The sequence below is a fragment of the Vulpes vulpes genome, chromosome 8 (genome assembly GCF_048418805.1).
Source record: "Vulpes vulpes isolate BD-2025 chromosome 8, VulVul3, whole genome shotgun sequence".
Taxonomy (NCBI): Eukaryota; Metazoa; Chordata; class Mammalia; order Carnivora; family Canidae; genus Vulpes; species Vulpes vulpes.
The window spans coordinates 89059918-89080654 of record NC_132787.1 but is presented as its reverse complement, the minus strand read 5'-3'; the positions used below and the strand labels follow the sequence as shown (position 1 = coordinate 89080654).

General features: G+C 41.7%; 1 protein-coding gene and 1 pseudogene across 3 annotated transcripts in view; one reads left to right on the top strand and one right to left on the bottom strand.

The window, feature by feature from the left end:
* Positions 1-12412: 12412 nt before the first annotated feature.
* On the bottom strand, positions 12413-14159 carry LOC140593744 (transketolase pseudogene; annotated as a pseudogene).
* A 3329-nt stretch (positions 14160-17488) lies between these two features.
* PPP1CB (protein phosphatase 1 catalytic subunit beta) overlaps positions 17489-20737 on the top strand; it is a 38578-nt gene continuing 35329 nt past the window's right edge. Inside the window, exons 1-2 of one of the 3 annotated variants that reach the window (XM_072767892.1) lie at positions 17489-17603; positions 17821-17960. In XM_072767892.1, coding sequence (XP_072623993.1) covers positions 17909-17960 — 52 coding nt within the window. In that variant the 5' untranslated portion in view covers positions 17489-17603; positions 17821-17908. Of the gene's footprint in view, positions 17722-17820; positions 17961-20737 lie in introns of all 3 variants that reach the window. The other 2 variants (XM_072767894.1, XM_072767893.1) reach the window with 2 other exon arrangements.

Below are 20737 nucleotides of genomic sequence, written 5' to 3'. Positions count from 1 at the left end.
GAGACTGAGGAGCCAATCACAGCAAGATATGGGTAAAGAACATTACAGGTTAAAGAGGCCTGGGACAAAGGGGTGGAGCAGGTTTGGTGAGTGCGGGAAGGAAAGGGTAGTGCAGCTGGAGCGTGGCCAGCAAGGAGGAGAGTGGAATACCATCTTATCCAGAGTATAGGATGTGGAATGTGTGGCAAATACCTTGATAATTTCCTCATGGAGAGCGACCATGGAAACTATAACTGCTTTACACTGCCTCATGTTTTTGCTCTATTTTTAAAATATATCAGAAGGAAAAGTGGGTGTGATACAGGTTGATTCTCATTTGTGTGTCTTTTCCAGATTTACCAGGTGATACTTGTTACAAATCAGACAAATGACATTTGAGAAGAGCAAAAGGGCAAGGATGTAGAACATTCATCATCACGTGCCTTCAATATCTCAGTGGTCAGATGTTTAAAAGCCAAGTATAGAAGGATATGTGAATGATTTTTGATGAATTGCAAAACAAAAACCATGGGAATGAGTTTTTATGAATTGTTTTATTCAACTTGATAAACTTACCCTTTTGGGGAGATGTTGGTATCAACATTCTCAGTCTCAAAATGTACCTTCCAGCTTAGTGATGTGTGTGTGTGCTAAGGAAAGGATAAATCAGGCCTCAAAATGTATGTTGGCTCTGAGGTTTGCAGGTTCATAAACTCATTGTTCTTGGCTCATTCAGGAATTGATTCACATTAACCAGTTATAATAGATTGATTAATAAAGCACAATGCCATTTATTCATTACCTGTAAGAGCTAGAACCATCAGCTGAAATTCATGTCTGTTGGTTGGTACATACTCTTCCCAGTAGGAAAATCTATTAAGAAATCAAATTAAAGTCAGAAGGTTAAATGTTAAATATGGAAGCTGAACAAATCAAGTTGGATGTTTTGAATGGCAGCCTAACATAGCCTTTTTTCACTATGAGGACACACAGTCCCAGCTGGGCAAATGATCTACTATTCAGCTGGACAGTGTTTCTCCAGCACTGGCAAAGTTTGACTCCCAGTGTCTCATTTCTCTAAGTCTGGGCCACTGTTTCTCAAAGGTTAGTCAAAAGGCCACCTTCAGTAAATTTGCCTTGGGTGTTCATTAGACACCTGGGTGGCTCAGCAGTTGAGCTTCTGCCTTCAGCTCAGGGCTTCATCCTGGAGTCCCAGGATCGAGTCCCACACGGGGCTCCACTCGGGGAGCCTGCCTCTTCCTTTGCCTATGTCTCTACCTCTTTCTCTATGTCCCTCATGAATAAATAAATAAAATCTTTTTTAAAAAAAGAAATGCATTTTTCTAGGTCCCATCCCACACTTCTGAATCAAAATCTCTGGTCTCTGGTTTTGGGCTAGGAACATTAATTTTAACTAGTTTTCTGGGAAACCATAAGCACACTGATAATTTAAAAACACTGCTTTTTGCTATATAATTCAGCTATACAATTCAGGTTAAATTAGTTACTTAACTTCTCCAAGCCTCAGTTTGTCTGTAAAACAGGGATGATAATAGGTCTTATCTTCTAGCATTATTGCCAGGATCAAGTGAGTTTAGACACGCAAAGGTTTTAGAACAGTGTCTGGCACCTGGTAAGCCCTCAACACATATTTGCTGTTATTATTACCACCAACATTATTGTTCCCATCTTCACTGTCTTTATTCAGCCCACTACATTCCTGGTTGATCACAAATTTAAATTTTTTTCTTTAATTTTTATTTATTTATGATAGTCACACACAGAGAGAGGCAGAGACACAGGCAGAGGGAGAAGCAGGCTCCATGCACTGGGAGCCCGACGTGGGATTCGATCCCCGGTCTCCAGGATTGCGCCCTGGGCCAAAGGCAGGCGCTAAACCGCTGCGCCACCCAGGGATCCCCTAATTTTTTTTTTTTTTTTTTTATCAAGCAAAGCCAAGTTTACTGACTACTGTCATAAGGAACAGTGTGCTCTTGACAGACTCTTATTAGCCTCTCCAAAACGGTTTTTCATTGATGAGATTTCAGGGTTTCTGCTTCTTTTTAAAAAAAATTTTAAAGAGTTTATTTATTTATTTGAAGAGAGAGAGAGAGCACAAACAGGCAGAGCAGCAGGGAGAGGGAGAAGCAGATTCTCCACTGAGCAGGGAACCGAACATGGGGCTCAATCCCAGGATCAGGGTTTCTGCTTTTTAAGAATGAAAAAGATAGCACCTTAAGTCATTTCAAATCATGCAGCAGGATGGATTTATTTGGGGGAAGGCTTCTAATGGTATCTACAGTGTTTGACTTAAAACTTCTATGTGATCTCAGAGTTTGGTACATCCTAGCCCTGTCTTGAAAGTTCGATTGCATTTTACTTTGGGGCTTAAATTTCTGTCTACTGACAACAGCAACATACCAACTTGTTTAAAGTCATTTCCCTAAATGTTGTCACTTGTTATGAATTAAAGAAATAAAGTCCTCCGGAATCATATGGGCCGAGTGATAGGGATTCTCATTACACAAGGTGGGATCTTGGAGACACCACACTGGCACACTTGGAAGCACAGTATCATACACCACTTTTGCAACTTGTCAGAGTTTGTAAATGGAACTTAGAACAGCACCATTCCTATCAACTCTCTCTTCATCTGAATACTTGAAAGCGGGTTATAAACACTAATTAATCCTCAAAATATCCCTGTGAAACAGATAATTACTAGTTGTTCCTGCATTTGAAATGGGCACAGTGAAGGAAGGGGTTAAATGGAATCAATTCTTCAGGTTAAGCTGATTCAGCAGCAAAACCACTGATGAGCTTCTCTCATCATAGCAATCTAAATAGTTCTGCAATTAATTTCCTCAAACTCAAGCATAACATTTAAAACCAAGTCATAGAAAAATGAACACATGTTTGCAAAAACAAAAGTTAAAAGTCTAACCTGGGGAAGAGCCAAGGCCGGTATATCTTGGGTTAGCTACCCTGACTTCCTTTATGTCCAATCTGCTTACAGCGCTGGACCTTTTTCCCCTTCTAATTAGCATGGATTCTTGTTCCTCCCTCTCCTCTCCGCTTTGCAGTAAACTGGGAGCCTACGCTGTTGGTCTTCAGTAGAAGAAGCAGCTGTAGTTAAATGATGGAAGGTATGACCTAAACAGCCTGCTGAGAGCCACGCTTGCAGACCCAGGAGGCTCCGCCTGGCCCCACTCCCTTTCACTGGCGTGCTGCGACTGCTAAACATTGGCTAGCTAGCGGGTCACAGGCTGGCGAGGCCCTGAGCTATTTTTAGCTGGGTCCAGGGCTTGAGGCACTAAATCTGGATAGGTAGCCGAGATTCACTTCTAGCTTTTAAAAATAACTTCTATTTTTCACTTGTTAAAATTTATCATGTCTTCATTTTAGATTTTTTGGAAAATATAGCTGAGGAAAAGGTGAGAACATTTAGAACACATAGCAAAAAGAAAAAAGTGAAAATGTCCTGTAATACTCTTCATTGAAGTGTAATATACAGAGAAAGAGAGAATGAGGTGTACTAATCTTATATATACATATTGATACACTTTTATTTAAGTATAATCTTGTTTAACCACCATCTAGACATCATAAAGAACCCTCCAGAAAATTCTTACTTGCCACTTCCCAGTCAGTATCCCTGTACCCCACAAATAAATTCCATATTGACTTGTATTACTCTTGATTAGTTTTATCTGTTTTTGAATTTCATATAAATGGAATAATACAGTAAGTACTTTTCACGTCTTCCTTTTTTCATTCATTAGGATGTCTGTGATGTTCATCCATATTGTTACATGTAGCACTGGGTTGGCTTTTTGTTCATTTTTGCTGTCTAAAATTCCAATATGTTAATATTCTGCAATTTATTAATCCGTTCTCCTGTTGAAAGATATTTAGCTTGTTTCTAAATTTTTACTATTAAAAATAAAACTGCCATGAACATTTTCTCCATCTTTTTAGTGATCATGTGCACTCACTTCTGTTGGGAATACACCTAGGAGTGGAATTGCTAAGTCATAAGGTATTCAGATCTGGCTTTCGTAGATGTGCCAGTTTTCCAAACTGGTTGTACCATTTTACAGTCCCTATCACCAATGTGGGAGAGTTCTAATATTTATTCTCCCCAACACCTGATATTCTTAGTCTTTTTAATTTTAATTCTAAAGAGTATGCGTTGATATCTTATTGTGGATTTTATTTACATTTCTCTGATGTTTAATGATGTTGAGTGCTTTTTCAGATGTTATGGGACATCCTCCTCCATGAAATGCCTGTTCAAGTCTTTTGCCCATTTTTAAGTTGGGTTGTTTGTCTTTTTCTTATTGGTTTGTAGAATTCTAGTTCTTTGTTGGACACATATATAATTTATATATTGCATATGCTTATATATTATATTATATATAATATATAATATAATATAATATAATATAATATAATATAATATAATATAATATATATATCTTCTGAGTCTATGACTTACTCTTTCACAAAACTTTTTAATTTTGATAAAGTGCAGCTTAATTGATCTTTCCTTTTATGGTTAATGTTTTTTGTATCTTTTTTTTTTTTTGAAAAATGGTTTCTTTTTTTTTTTTATTATTTATGATAGTTATACAGAGAGAGAGAGAGAGGCAGAGACACAGGCAGAGGGAGAAGCAGGCTCCATGCACCGGGAGCCTGACGTGGGATTCGATCCCGGGTCTCCAGGATCGCGCCCTGGGCCAAAGGCAGGCGCCAAACCGCTGCGCCACCCTGCGCCAACAGGGATCCCTGTTTTTTGTATCTTATTTATTTATTTAAAATATTTTATTTATTTATTTATGAGAGACACAGAGAGAGAGAGTCAGAGACACAAGCAGAGGGAGAAGCAGGCTCCTTGTACAGAGCCTGATGCAGGATTCAATCCCAGGACCCCAGGATTATGCCCTGAGCCAAAGGCAGATGCTCAACTACTGAGCCAACCAGGCTTCCCTATATCCTGTTTAAGATGTTTTTGACTGCCCTAAGGTCATTAAGATAGTCTCCTATACTCTCCAGAGAAAGAATAAGAACCATGACAGTGAAGTTCCTCCAAGCCCTAATAATCTAAAGTTTTATTTAATTGATGCCACTGATAGAAACAAAATAGATGAAGTTAAAAAACACAATACATCAGAACATAACATATAGGGATGACCAGTATGTAATTATATTCCCTAAGTAATCTAGGGGAATGAATAAAAAGTTTGCACATTTTATTATAACTGTAGTAAATCACCACCTGGAAAAATGAAGAGGCTCATTAAAAATGCAAAATAAAATGATATTAATATACCACTGCCCACCTATTAAACTTACAAAAATAAATGGAAATGATAAAACCCAGTGAGGTTAAATTGTGGAGAAATATGTTATTTAATGGCTGCATAATATTCTTTTTTTTGCTGCATAATATTCTGTACAGAAAAATAAAACCACTGTTTCACTAGTTTCCTATTTACGTTGTCACTGGACAAGTCTTACTGAAGAACAATCTGTAAATATGTATAAGAGCTATAAAATTGTTCCTTTCGTTAACTGATAATTCCACTTAGGGAAATACACTATAGGGAAATGAAATGAAAATGAAAAATTTACACAAATATTAACAACTGCATTTTTTATTAACAAAAGTTTGGACATAGCCCAAATGTTGCCATCAAGAAACAGCTAAGTAAAGGGGGGAAAAGTCTTTCAAAGATTTGCTTATGTCTTTGTTCAACAAACATTTAAATGACTATTAAGAAGAGATAGATTATTTCTTTAAAAAGAGAATTACATCTAGTCTCATCCTTCATAGAACTCAAACTCAGAGAGATAGATGTAATAATTATAGGCAATGTGTCTTGAGGGCTTACTATGTAGGAGGTACTATTTAAGTGCTTTAGATGTATTAACTCTTACTATTCACAACAACCTGTGAGGTGGGTATTATTATCCCTGAAGCACAATGATGAAAAAACTTGCTCTAGTATTCCAGCATAGGGAAATGTCATTGTCTTTCAACTTAATCTCTGCTCATTAGGCCCAGCTGATAAGTAACAGGGCTGGGAATGAGATGGAGATTGGGTGGCTGCGGAGCATGAACTCTGAACCACTGCACAAAATACCATTGCCCTTTTATTTTATTTTTTTTTTTACCATTGCCCTTTTAAACAGAAATAATGGAGAGATAAGTAGCAGTAGGTGCAAAGTACCACAGGAGCACTGAGAATGAACATGTGCATTTGGCAGGGGTGGAGGATGGAGGGTGGGCCAAAGGTGGGAGTCAATCAGGAAGGACAGAATATGGCAAAGTGGGCAGAGGCAAGTGGATTGTACAAGGTGTTGCTTATTGTTTAGCTTGTACCCTGAAGATGATGTGCAGGGCCGAAAGGATGTGAAAGTGTGTGTGGGGGGTGGGTGGGTTTGAGACCGGGATGTTTCCACAGCTGCCCAAGTGGAAAGAAAGGCCAATCCGCACAGAGGCAGTATCAGTGAGGATGAAGAAGAGGGACCAAATGATGTGGGCTGGGCCCTGCCACTACACAGAGATGTGCTTATGGAATAAGTGGGCTGGGGAAAGGGGAAGGGGGCAAAGAGCACAAAATGGCATATAAAATACTGATCACTTCTAGAAGTGTGCAGGCATACATATTGAACTCCAAGGGTGTATAGACAAGGGGAGAGGATGAACCCAGACTGAGGGCTTGCCAAGTCCTGATCTAGGTTCTTTATGAGTGTGACCTCATTCAGTGCGCCTCACTAGTTCTGCAAGGTGGGCATCATTATTCCTATTTTATTAGTGAGGACACTGAGGCAACTTAGATGAGCTGCCTGAGCAGTGTGGCTCGACTATGGTGGAGCTGGGGTGTAAGCCCTGGTCTGTATGATCCCAAGTGCCTGTTCTTGCTGCTCTATCTGGAACTTTCCTCATTCTGAAAGACAAGAGTGTAACACATTCTTTTCTTCCATGAAGTTTGGCTCTGGACAACTGAGGGAGAAATGCAAACCTGGAAAACCATGGGAAAGATTAGCTAGTGATCATCTTTGATCTACCACTCTCCTTCATCCCCCTATAAATCCTACACTACCAATTTCTGCTAATCCCATCTCTAAGGGAACTCTAGATGCTTCCTCCTCTTCATTTCCAGTGCCATCACTGTAGGGTAGTCTGGGTCAACCCAATCCTGCCCAGGCTGGTCTGATAGCAGGCTAATTTACTTAAATGGCATTGTATCCTTCTCTTTCTCTAATCAAACATTTTGAGAAGGAACTCTTCGAGATTTCTAAATGCTCCTTCTGTTTCTGTTCTTGTATCCCTACCTTCAGAGTGATTAGGTCATACCGCTGCTCTCAATACCCAGTGGGTATTATATTCCAAATGTATATAATCCTGGGTCCTTTACATGACTCCCTCTATCTAGCCCTTCTCTGCATCTGACTCTTCTTCTCAACCTCTCTGCCAACTTGCTGTTCTTCATCTAAGCCAAGCACATCTCCACCACAGGGCCCTTACACAGTGCTTCTTTCTGCTAGAAATAATCACCCCTCTGCCACCCACCCTGAAATCTGTACATGGTTCTCTCTCTCATTGTATTCAGACTGCTGCTCATTTATTACATCTACAGACAGATCATCCCTGACTGCCTTATGTAAAGTAGCATTCTTCTTTGTCCCCAGCCTCTTTCCCTGCTTTGTTTTTCTTCCTGACCCTTAACATCCCCCACCACCACCACCACACACACACAATCCATCTTCTAGAGAACCAACCATCCTGGTTTGCCCAGGGCATTCCTGGGGCAAGAAACTTTCAATGCCAGAATCCAGAAAATCCCAAGTACACTAGGATGGATGGATTACCCTATACCGCCTGTACCAGAATATAAACTTGATGAGGAAAAGACTTTCTTTTGTTCTCTGCTGTATAGCATATAACTCAGTGCTTGGCACAGAGTAGGTGCGCTCAATAGATATTTATTGAACAAGTAAATACATAAATCATTTCCTTTTTCAATCAGCTTCTGGTTTAAACTCTCTGGACCAGCATTCCAGTTCCTTCTTGCTGGCCCATCTTAATTACCCCACACTGATTCCTACCACTATGTTGGGGCACCCCTCTGCCCCAGGCACTCCAGCCTCCCTACACTTTCACAAAATTTACCAGAAATATTTCCTTTGCCTAAAGAACCCTCCCCTGGCTCTTCTGAGTTGTTCTCTTTGATATGTTTTGTTTTATTTTTTGAGATCTATACAAATGAAAAGTGGAGGAGGTATGCATGGTTTCCTATCAGAATTTCCCAGGCCATTGTTTCAAAATATGTATCCCACTGCTGCCAATGCTGAGAATTAAATAGGACATCCTTGCTGGGAGGAGGGGAATCAAACAGCAGTGGTATTTTGCAAAAGCTTCCCAGATGATCCTGACAATTAGCACATAGTCACTTTATTTGAAAGGCACTGAAGTTAACTCCATAATACTCCCCATAATACTTCACACCCTGTTCACAGTCCCCTAGTTTTCCTATAAAGTCCTTAAATGACCTCAAAGACCCTCTTTCTCTTTGGAATTCTAAAAGGCTTAGGATCTGGACCACACTTCTGAGCCCTAGGCCTTCAGGCCTGGCATAAGAGTATGGACACATCAGGGTTGCTTATGGGAGCCCTCTCAGGTGTGCAGGGCAGGCATTCTAACCTTCCCCTGGCTCTGGCCGAGAATGACCCTTCCTTCCTTCTCATCCCTGAAGACTCCCACCCATTGTGAAATCATCTACCTTCTGCTCAAGCCTAACCTGCTATGAGCTAACCCACCCTGCCATTGAAGCAGATTGCAGCCAATGACCCAGCCCATCCCTCCATTCCTGTCTTCCCACTTCCTGTCACAGCAGCGTACCAGAGGTGGTCCCTAACTAGCCCCAACCTCTAAGTCCCACTGCCTGGTTGTCCAAAGCCTCTGAGCCTTCATCCTCACATCTATAAAGGAAAATACTTCCTTCACAGGGTTTTCAGGAGGGCTAAATATGATAAGGCCAGTAAAAATTCCCAGCACATGGTAGGAACTGCCAATCAGAAGCCTTCTTTCTGACAAAGGAGTCATGCCTGTCAGCTGGGCATTGGGAACCTGGCTCTGCCAGCCAGTCTGGGTTCTGTCTTAACAGAAGCATCACTATTAGAAGTATCCTAATGTTATCAGAATTTAGGATTTAGATTTATTCAATCACATTCTCTGGCCTGAAATGTATAAGGGCCAGAACAACTTTTTTTTTTTTTTTTTTTTTTTTTTTAGCAACTAAAAAGTCATTCTTTGAGCTGGTGGCACTGTTGGGGCAAAATAGAAAACTGCTGTGCTGACTGTTGACCAGGCTGCCCTGGAAGACCAGAGGATGAACACTTAAATGAGAATGGGCATGGAGGCACATGGTCCTAGGCGATTCCTACACAGGAAGGAGGGGATGAAAAGAGTAGGTCCTTGCACAATGCCATTATTGCTTTCAAGTAAAAGTTAGAGAGAGTGGGGGTGGGGGAGAGAGAGAGAAAGAAAGAGAAAGCAAGAGAAGGAGGGAGGTGGGGAGGGGGAGAAAGGAAGGGAGGGAGGGAGAGATAGATAGCTATCTTGGCTAAGAATCATAAGTTTCAGATTCAAATTTTAGTTTCATTATTAAGACAATGTAATTTAACCTTCCAGAGCTCAACTTCCTCAACCACAAAATGAATGAGATCAAAAATAATAGTTTCTTTTTTAAAAAGTTCCCAGCACATATGTTCACTCCCTTTTTTCCTCCTGCCCTTACATTCCCTGTCCTTTGCTTTGGAACCAACTCCTTCCTGGCAACCAAACCCCTAGACATTATGAGGTATCCATCCCCCTTATGGGATCAGAGGTATCCCAGCTTCCTTCATTCTCCATGCTGCCTGTGAATTACAACTGGAACTGTCTTCATGCCTATTGCACAGGATAGTGGAAAACACTGATAGATGTTTCCTGCCATGCCAAATTAGAATCCTCAGTGGCTTTTCCCCATAAACTTTGTTATAATTGGTGGTTAGATTCTGTATTACCATGGATACTTTCCTACAGTTACATTAAGGATTAAATTGATTTTGCAGACTGATCTGGGAATTTAACCACCATTTGTACCACAATCTCTGTGGGAAAAAATATATTCTGTGTTCCAAACAATTGACCTTTTGGAGTTGATCCAGTTCCTAAGTTGGGGACGGCCTGTACAATATTATGTTACATTTTTGGTTTCATTTGTGTATCTTAGAGTCAAAGACTTGTTAGAGCTGGAACAAATTTTGCTGATCATCTATTAATTAACTAATTCTGTAGGTAACAAAGCCAAGATTCAGAAAGAGAAGGATTTGTCTCAGGTTATTCAGCTACTTTGGTCACCCACCTCCAAGCCAATGATTTTCCCACTATCAAAATCATTTTGTGGTCATTCCCCCACATAGTCAGTAAACTACTTCAAAGTTGGGAAGATCATGTCTTTGGCAGAAAATCAAATACACTAAATGTTTAATAAATATTTAATTAGTTCATTATTCACTTTGCTTTAGAGGTCCACTCACTGTAAGATTTCCTTAAATAACAAGTACCATTAGGAGATGTCAATCATGAATATATAGTATTTATAAGAGACCATATTTGGTTTCAATAAAGATTTAAATAATAACTCGTTAACGTCCTATTTAAACAGTGTTTCCTACATAACAGGACCTATCAGTATTCAATCATTTTTTTACAGCTCACAGACACATTTAAGTTTAGTTTTAGGAGATATATGCCATTAATTTTAACATGGTCTTAGGGAAGAGCTACTCATTTTATAACTACAGTAGAAAACTTAATAATGCTTTGTTTTATTTACCAACTGAAACAGACTTGTGAATCCATTCAGAATTGTAAACCTTCTCCAACTGAAAAGCTGACTCACACATAATTGGGATTTGCTGTATGAGAAGAGCAGCCATCATTAGAAACAAAACATTTAAATCATTTCCTTTGAAACAAAATTTTACATGTTGTATACTTTTCTTCACCTACAAACACATTTTGTTATTCCCTGGTATCTTGAATAAGCAGGATGGGAGATCTCTTTCCCTAAAGAGAAAAAATTTCATACATGCAGATGACATGGTTTTATTGTAACAAGCTAGGAGTGACCTAAATAGACAGCTGGCCCTGTAATCTAATTACAAGAGAAAAATAAGGATCACAGGTCAACTGTTCAAAAATTAAATAGTCTTCCTTTGTGGTAGTTCTCTTACAGTTAACAGTTCTATGTAGCCAGCTAAGTTCTTTAATTACTAGGCATTTATTTTCAATCATTTTATCATGAAAGTTATACTAGAAACTTAGTTTAGGAGATGATGCTCCACTGAGAGTTCATATGTGTGTGTTGGGGGGGGCGGCCAGAATTGGAAAGGGTGCAGTTACTGGCCAAGGGCAGGGGAAGAGGCGTTTGGTTATATCTGGCTTTATAATTTGAGGAGAGGACATGCCTTATGACTTTGCTGATAACTTTGGGGCTTGTTTATTCTCTCTTACGTGTCTTGACATGAAACCAAAAGTAAATCTTAAAAAAAAATCTTGGCTCTGACTTGCTGTGCCACCTCAGCCTGGCTCTGTATTTTGAGGGGTGGCTCCTCTTCTGATGCCGGTGTCCTTGTATGGTTTCTCAATATCCTTCAATTGAGTTGACTACAAAAGCCTATAATATTTGATATACAGAATAGATACCCTCAAGCTATATCTAGTAAAATTAGAACTTGCTGCCACTTTAGACTTATTAAAGACTTGATTAAGAGGAATCATAATATGGAGGGACAGCCCAATGAATGTCAATTCATTCATTTGTAAGCTAGTGTGGGTTAGTCAGGGCAGCAAAGAGCTGTACATCACTATCACAGTCTCCACATTTTGCTACCTAAATCTGTTTATTTTCACACCTTATTTGCTATTGGCCAATTTTGAAAGGCATATAAAAACATTGTTATGAAAGCCCATGCTGTGTTAACTAAAAGGAATAATGAGGCTGCTGTTTACTATGTTCCAGAGTTCCTCCTGTGAGGACAGTCCATAGGGACATCTCTCTGATCTCAGTAGAGTTATGGTTGAGTCCTTTGAGCACTGGTCTGCCTTTGTCTAATGGGCACTGATGGGTTCCAGACATTTTCTGTTAGTAACTACATATAAGATCATGATGTTATAAATACCCCAAATTATAATTCTCCAGGTCCCTTGATATCAGGAAGTCTAACTTTCCTCCACAGACATTTCTGAGATTACTCAAGGATATTGGCATGTGTAACCCAAATGTCTCCTTAAGCCCAGTGGTATACTTTAGCCCAGTGGTATTTTTTTTTTTCGTTTTTCTTAAAACATATATTTTATCACTCCACTCCATACATCTTTGAGCACCTTTGCCAGAATTTCAGGAATGTGTAGAACCCCTACCTCACACCCCCTACCCTCCCTAGGCCTTGGCGACAAGGTCCCTCACAGCTTGTGCAATGGCGTCCCTGTCAATGCCAAACATCTTCAGCAGCTCAGCTGGCTTCCCACTTCTTGGTACCTCACCAACTGCAAGGCAGGAGACGGTGATGCCAGGCTCACCCACCAAGGCAGAGGACACTGCCTCACCTATGCCACCTTCATAGTAATGGTCCTCCACAGTGATGATCCTGCCCTTGGTCGCACGGGCGCTTTCGAGAATGAGATTTCTGTCCAGGGGCTTGATGGTGAAGGGGTCCAACACACGAATGTTGATCTTCTCTTTCTTCAGCAGGTCAGCAGCAGCCAAGGCCTCATGTAGGGTCACTCCGGCCCCAATCACAGTCACCTGGTCATCCTTGCTCTTCAGGACCACCTTGGCTTGTTTGATTTGGAAATCCTCATTGTTGTTATAGATGATGGCGTTTTCTGGGCGGCTGGTCCAGATGAAGCAGATGCCCTTTGTATTGGCTGCTAATTCCACCGGGCTTTTTTTTTTTTTTTTTAAATAAAATAAGGCACGATGTTTAATAAGGCAAAATTCGCACAGAGGGTTAATATAACATCACATTTTATGTGTCCTGTGGGGAAAATGGAGGTACAGAATTGAAGTAGCTTAAATATTTTTTTAGAGCATTTACCATCACAAAGTAACTTATAAATTTGATGCATTAACTATATCTTGTCCTGAAAAGAAAATTTAATTGTTGAATCATGTTGCTGAATTACATTATCATTATGTTTTAAATATCTATATATCTATATATCTATATGCTTATATAGATATCCCTAATTCATAAGATTTCAAATACATAAAACTAAGAGATCAATGAAATGTTTAACAACAAGCTATGTAGCAGAAATAGTTTTAGATTTACAGCATTTGCTAATTTCCTTAATGTAAATATTCCTCCCATGGCCAATATGACGTCACTGAACATGGATTTGGAAAAGAGATATACAGTAGCATATAGTATTTCCCCCATACAGATACAACAGATATAAACAATCTCTAGACTATACAGTACAGTAAAATGTAGCAAACTAAATAGGATATGATGAGTTTTGAATAACCATTGCCTTTGTTTCTAGTAATTTATTTGTAAGTCTATATAATTTAATTTTTAAATAATGGCCCTGTTTAACAGCTGGCTTGCAGAATTCCTGAAAGATTAACAATGGACTCCCATGAGTCAGTGTAAGCTGGCTCCAGCATACCACTATCTAAAGTCCCACTGGGCTGGGAGTCTCACTTAACAGTTTGCCCTTTGGTCTGAGATTAACAACGCTGGTCTAACAAGGAACAGGGCCTTACCGTGGTAATCCCTTTCCTGACTCTTGCCACATATTCATAAAGACAAAGAGGCAATTTCCTATATGCAATCAGAACCACTACCTGTCAGTCCGCTGCTTTAAAGTCTTCTGGTTTCCAGGTATGGGTGCTCTACAGGGCTGCTGCCAACCACAGTGCCTGGTCCAACCAATGTCTGTTACACCACTGGCAGCCTTCTCATGTCTCTGCTTCCAAGCTGCTGGCTTCCCTAACTGATGATCTCCACTCTGCCAATAGGACACTGCTCACATTCAGGTCAAGAGTCTCCTTAGTGTCAATAGCTGCCAAGTGGCGTTTCTCTCTTCTTGGTACCCACCTACCCTTGAACCTCATGGTGGCTCCAACTGCCTCTGTTGCTACTGCCTGTAACATTGTCTTCTCCAGCCTGCAGATCTCCACCTCTTACCTCTTCTTCTGTCCTCAATACCTTACCTACATTGTTTAAAGATTTATTTATTTGAAAGAGAGAGCACACATGCGTGCACATGAATGGGGAGGGGGAGAGGCAGGAAAAGAGAAAGAATCTCAAGCAGACTCTCCACTGGGCATGGAGTCCTATGTGGGGCTCCATCCCATGACCTTGAGATCATGACCTGAACTGAAATCAAGAGTCAGATGTTTAACTGGCCAAGCCACCCAGGAGACCCTCTTATCCACATTTTAAAATCCAAATAAACTTTGAAAACTGAGTTTCACATAAATGTGGCACCAAAACTCACTTAACAAAGTAGGATAAAATGGAAAGGAGATATGATCCCTATTTTATTTTATTTTTCCAATTTTATTAAATAGGATTATATTCAGGTATAAGACAGGAAAGTTCCATAGTTGGTGAAATTATAGGTGATTTTTATATTTTGTCTTTGTATCCTTCAATGACTACATTATATTCTGGGAAGAAAAGGGAGCTGCTTTAATGGCACATCTGACTTGTACTGATATAAGACATAATGTAGTCTTATTTATCTTACATGATGTGAATATTCATATGATTTTCTTTAAAAAAATAGTGTTTCAGATTATAGTGAGATGCCCCAGAAGCTGCTGGGGTGTTAAGTAATATATAGTATATGAACCAGTTAAACTTCAAAATCTGAGGAATTCTGAATCTGAATTCTTATATAATTCTTTTGGAAAGAGATCCTGTAGAAAAGTTGGCTGGGCCTCTAATGATATAGCTCTTTCATTTTTATAATTGCCCTTTCTTTCTCAGGATTCCAAAGCACTAGAAAACCTGGAGAAGGGGATGTCTGTGCAGTACTCAGGACCACTCTTCAATCCCTTCTGACTCCCACAACTCTGCTGAGACTAGCTTCTCTCTGAACCACTTGTGGTGATTTCCCTCAAGATGCTTACTTTTTCCTTGTGTAATAGATTTTCCTCTGGGCATCCCTTGTTCATTAAATGTTTGCATGTATTTAAACCCTAATCGTGGACAAGGCTCAAAGTTGTTTTGGTTTTTTTTCATAGGATTCATGGGCCCCATAAAAAATTGGAAGATAAGCAGTCACTTATTTAACTGTTCCCAGCATCCTGTTACTCTTTAAGAGGTTCATGGAAGAGATATACGAAAGTGGGATCCAACTCCACAGCTGGTGTATTCAAATTCCAGTTCCAATTCATCTAGTATATTTATTCCACTTGCAACTGATCTTTTCCCTGGTTGCTAAAAAGTTTAGAATCATATTTGTGGCCTATCCCTAGCAAGCCAAGGGTTCCTTATGCCATGCACTTTGCATACAAAACTAGTGGCTTTATTTTATCTTTCCCACTTTGTTTTCTTTTGTTCTATTTTTCTCTGTACTTATTTTTAATTTATCCTACTGCATGTATTTTCATAAGCTATCTTAAATCCCTTCTTTTGATATAAAAGTGTTCTTTAATAGAACAAGAGTGTGATGAGCCATTTCTTTACCCCTAAAGGCCCCGAGATGAACTGGAAATAAGAGTCTGTGAAAACTACTCTATAATGGATCACCATTATAGCTTGTCACTTGTTCTATGTACAAGCAAAATCCCAAAATGAAGAAAAGGGGGGGGGAAGGCATTAGGAAGTTTTAGCCCTAATAAGTCATCTGGGCCATTATAAAGCACTTGATTGGACAATGCTTCCTCCTTGCCCCTCAAAACAAATAAACAAACAAACAAAACCTATGGTTTCTACTTTCCAAGTTTGTGAGATGGTACATGCATATTTAAGCATCACAGTTTACATACACTGAAAGGGAGTATATCACAATTGTTAAGAATGCGAACTCTGGCACTAGATGACTAGCTTTGAATCCCAGATCTGTCAGTCACTTGTGTAATTTGGGGCTACCAATCTAATCATTCTGTACGTCAATTAATCCCATCTGTAAAGTAGAGATAATAGTACCTACCTCATAGGACTGGTTTAAAGATTAAATAAGATAACGTAGAAGATGTAAAATAGTACCAGAGCACATACAGGAATCCCGATGTTAGCTAGAATTAATGATATGTGAGAAGAAAAAGCACTGGCTTGAGCTTGGGATAGTATTTTGTCTTGAGTTTCTGGACAAACACCTTAGGAATGAGTAAAGACCTCTGATCTGACCACCCTCTTAGAACAGGCAAAAAACTCTGGCTTGCCTGGATCCTTTGCATGGCTACTCTTCCTCTACCTCTCTCGAGGCAGAATTATGTATTAGAAGGAACACCTGGGCAACCAACCTTTCTGAACTTCCATGTTTCTTTGCCCCTCTCTTCTATATGCTAGATAATTGGTGGGTCTACCTTGCAGAAGCTTACAGTCGATTGCAGGAGATAAATGCATAAACAATTGCAAGGCAGGATGATTAAGCAATATAATGGAGGTATGAACAAAGAAAGCATTGGGGAAAAAATAGTATGCACAAGGCACCTGGGTGGCACAGTCACCTGAAGCACCTGCCTTCAGCTCAGGTCTGGGAGGATGGGAAGCCCCATATCAGGCTCCCTGCTCAGCAGGGAATCTGCTTCTCCCTCTCCCTCTGCTCCGCCCCCCCCCCCAGTCTCTCAAATAAATAAAATCATAAAAAAAAAATAGTATGCACAAAGTGAACAGAAATATAAGATGTGTGGAACAGAGTACAGAAGATAGGGAGCGGTTCCCACGTAAAATATTATTGCTGGCCGTTCCAGAGCCCACTTTAACATGTATTTCATCCAGGGACACTCGGGCAACTAGCCTTGTGGAACGATAGGGTACGATACCCCTTATTTGCAACGTCAAACTTTTCCAGCATAGTATAACCCCTTCTGGCTTCCCAAACGCGCAAACTTGGGATTCCACCAGGGGTAGTGTGGTCCACGTTTCCCGGTGAACGGAAACGTGACTTGCTTGCAACACTAGGGAAGGAAGCCAAGAAGAGAAAAGCGAGGCGGGAACGGCCCAACATCGCTGCGTGCGGGGCGCCCCGGCCCGAGCAGCCGGGAAGCGGGAAGGTCAGCGCTGCCCACGCGCGCTCCGCGGAAAGGGAGCTCCCCGGGCCCCAGCGAACCCCGCCAGCCTCGGGGCGCCTGCGCAGTGGCCGCGGCGATTCGGCGCAGTGGCCGCGGCGAGGGAGCGCGACGCACCTGCGCGGCGGCGCCGGCGGCGGCGGCGGCGGGAGAACCGAGTCCAGTGCGATTGCGCGAAGGCCAGGGCGGGGGGGGGGGCGGGGGGAGGCCGCGGAGGCGTGCGCCGTGCGCCTGCGCGGAGGGCTGCGTGGCGCGGTGGCGGGGAAGGGCGGTGTGCAGTGAGTGGCGCTGCGGGTGGGGCCGTCGGCGGCGCTGGTGAGCTTTGCGGAGTTGGGCGGTGCCGAGGAGGAGGAGGTGGCGGCTGGGTCTGACGCGGCCCGGTTCGTGGGGCCCCACTTGTTTATTTATTTATTTACCTTGTGTGCCTCCGAGGGTACGCGCGCTCCACTACTTGGCGGGGAGGGGGTGGGGGGAGGGCCCGGGGGAAGAAGGGGGAGTTGGAGCCGGGGTCGAAACGCCGCGTGACTTGTAGGTGAGGGAGCGCCGAGCCGTCGCCGCAGCCTCCGCCGCCGTGAAGCCCTTGTTCCCGCGGCCGGGAAGGAGCGTCTGGTGCCGACAAGATGGCGGACGGGGAGCTGAACGTGGACAGTCTCATCACCCGACTGCTGGAGGGTGAGTGCGGGGCCCGGCCGGCCGCGGGAGGGGGCGCCCCCTTCAGCGCTCGTCTCCCCTCCGCCGCCCAAGCCCGTGGGGGGACCCCGGTTCCCGCCCCGCGGCGGCCGCAGAGCGGGGCCGGGAGGCTGCTTGGCCGGGGGCTGAGGGGGGGAGCGGCCTCCGGGAACACGGTCGGGGGAGGCGGTGCGAGAGGGGCCGTCTCCGCGGGCGGTGCCCCCGCCGGCCCTCGGGCACCGTCACGGCCTCGCGCCGGCCGGGGGGGCGGGGGGCGAGCCAGGGGCGCCGGGTGACCCTTCCCGAGGAGGGTGCGAGGGCGCGGGGATGCGGGCTTCTGTGCATTGTGTGCCCGTGGAACGTGTATTTCTTCTCTGTTCTCTTTGTGCATTGCCCTTGGCTGCCTCTGATTCTTGTTCCGGGGAGTGAATTTTATGAGAACCTTCTCGTTGAGACCATTGTTGGATCTCCTCGGCGCTTTTAACACGATGCTACGGGACGAACTCTGATTAAAGAGAGGATAACATTAGCGGGAGTGGAGAACCTCTTTTTATTTATTTATTTATTTTTTATTTAAAAAAAATTTTTTTTTTGACTTAGTGAAATAGAAGTCTCTGATCGAGCTGAAGGTGCACCCAGGAAAGAAATAGGTAGACGCGTTTGCTGACGGGATTGGCTTTCGGGTCTGAGAATTCACGAACAGGTTTGAGCAGGATTTAAATTCTGCACAAACTTAGGAAAGGTCTGAGGTGACGCCTCTCCTGTGTTTAAAAGGTATTGGCAAGTCTTTGAAGTTTCCGGGTGCTTCTGCTTTTATTGAAGAGTTTTGTGCCTGGATGGAGGATTGAGGGAAAGGGAAGAAAGAGATGGGAGAGGTCAGGATAATATTCAGAGTTAATCGCAAGTCTTCTGTTTGTGAATCCCTTTACCCCTAAAATTTACATCACCGCTAGTCGCTTTGTAAGTGTGTAGAAAACAAGTTACAGGCTTTTTAAACAAAAATTTAGTCTTCTCTGTTGGAAACGTCGGAGTGCATACGCACTGGCTGACTTCTTGCTTTCAGATCACCTGAAGGTAACTGTTTACTACGGTGAAGCGCAGTGTTATGCTTAGGTTTGGAAAACCATCAAAGAAGTTTGTATTTTGGGGGACGGATGGGGAGGGGGCGGGCTAGTTCCCTTTCCCAGTCGGTATCTCATCCGTTGTGTGTGTGCCCGTTGTGTAACAAACTACGGTTTATTTGCTCCAGATGTGAAAGCTTTCCAGCAGTCTTTTAGGAGTAAAGTTTTACCAGGAACGCTTACTTACCTTTTCCTTTACTACCAAGTTATTCCTGGGAGGCCCCCTGGTGCCTGTAGTCAGCGTTCACTGCTTAAGACTTGGTGGACTTTTAACAGATGTGAACATCTTGCTGGGTAGATGAGATACTTAACTTTGGAAAAAAAGAATTGTAGTTTGTAATTGTGCATTGTTCTAAGAGGGAACTTAGGACATTTTAATGTCTCGTTAACTTTTTGGGGAAGCCCAGGCTCACTAGTTTTTTTTTTTTTTTTTTTTTTTATCCATTTTAGAGTTGATTTGTAAATTTAACTGTTTTTAATACCTAATGTTTGTATCTCAGCTTCTTCACGTCTACTTTTCATACACTTACGTATTTGTATACTTTATAGGCATAGAACAGTAGATTTACGTGTTTTTAAGTGTTTAAGCTTGAACCTTTTAAGTCAGATGCACTTTTTTTTTTTTTAAGATAATCAGTAGCTTCACTAGAAGCTTGTTCAAGTTTATTGGAAGAAAGATATGGAAGGAAAAAGGCTGAGTGATTCCATTAGTTTTGTGAATTCAAATTAAATGTTCGGTTCTGGCTTTGGACGATCTTTCTTTCTCTCCCACCTTACCCTCCCCCCGCCTTTTTTTTTTTTTTTTTTTGGTGAGAAATCTAGTCTAGACATTTTTCCTCTTTTACATTAACAAGAATTTATTGACTTGCTTTAGGTTAGTCACCAGGAATCCAAAGAGAAAATACAGGCTCTTTATCCAAAAGAGCTCCCAGTCTAAAGTGATTTCTGGGCTTTTCCACCCTCCTCTCAGTTCATATATTCAACACCCTCCTATCAGTAGAGTTTCATTTTTTTTTTTTTAAGATTTTATTTATTTATTCATGAGAGACAGAGACACAGGCGGAGGGAGAAGCAGGCTCCATGCAGGGAGCCAGATGTCGGATTCGATCCCGTGTCTCCAGGATCACACCCTGGGCCGAAAGCAGGCGCTATACCGCTGAGCCACCCAGGGATCCCCTCATTACTTGCTTCTTACTCCCGGGAAATATATTTAGTTTGACAGTACCTTCTTGGGATTCTTAGGTTCTGCGGCCTCCTTCTCTTTTCCCTTTCCAAAATCTAGACCTGTGCAGAGACATCCAGAACAGACTTGGATTTTCTAAAAAGTAATTATTTTTAGTATTTAAGCGAAAAAAAATGTTTTTGTCTGCCTTGGTTTTCAGTAATATTACTTGCTGGTTAAATTTAACTCAGATTCAAATGATGGTACTTTGTAAAGCTGCCTAGCAGAATAACTATAGTTAGGTTTTTTTTTAAAGTATTAAATGAACATATAAGTTAAAATTTAGTCAGAATGTCTCCACATTAGGGGGAGAAATTAGGACTTCGTCTCATTTTAAAATGTTGATCATAATTCCAAAACATGTTCTCAATTTTTTCTTTATTATATCAAATTACCAATCAGCTTTTAGTAACTACATTTTATGAGTTATTCTGTGT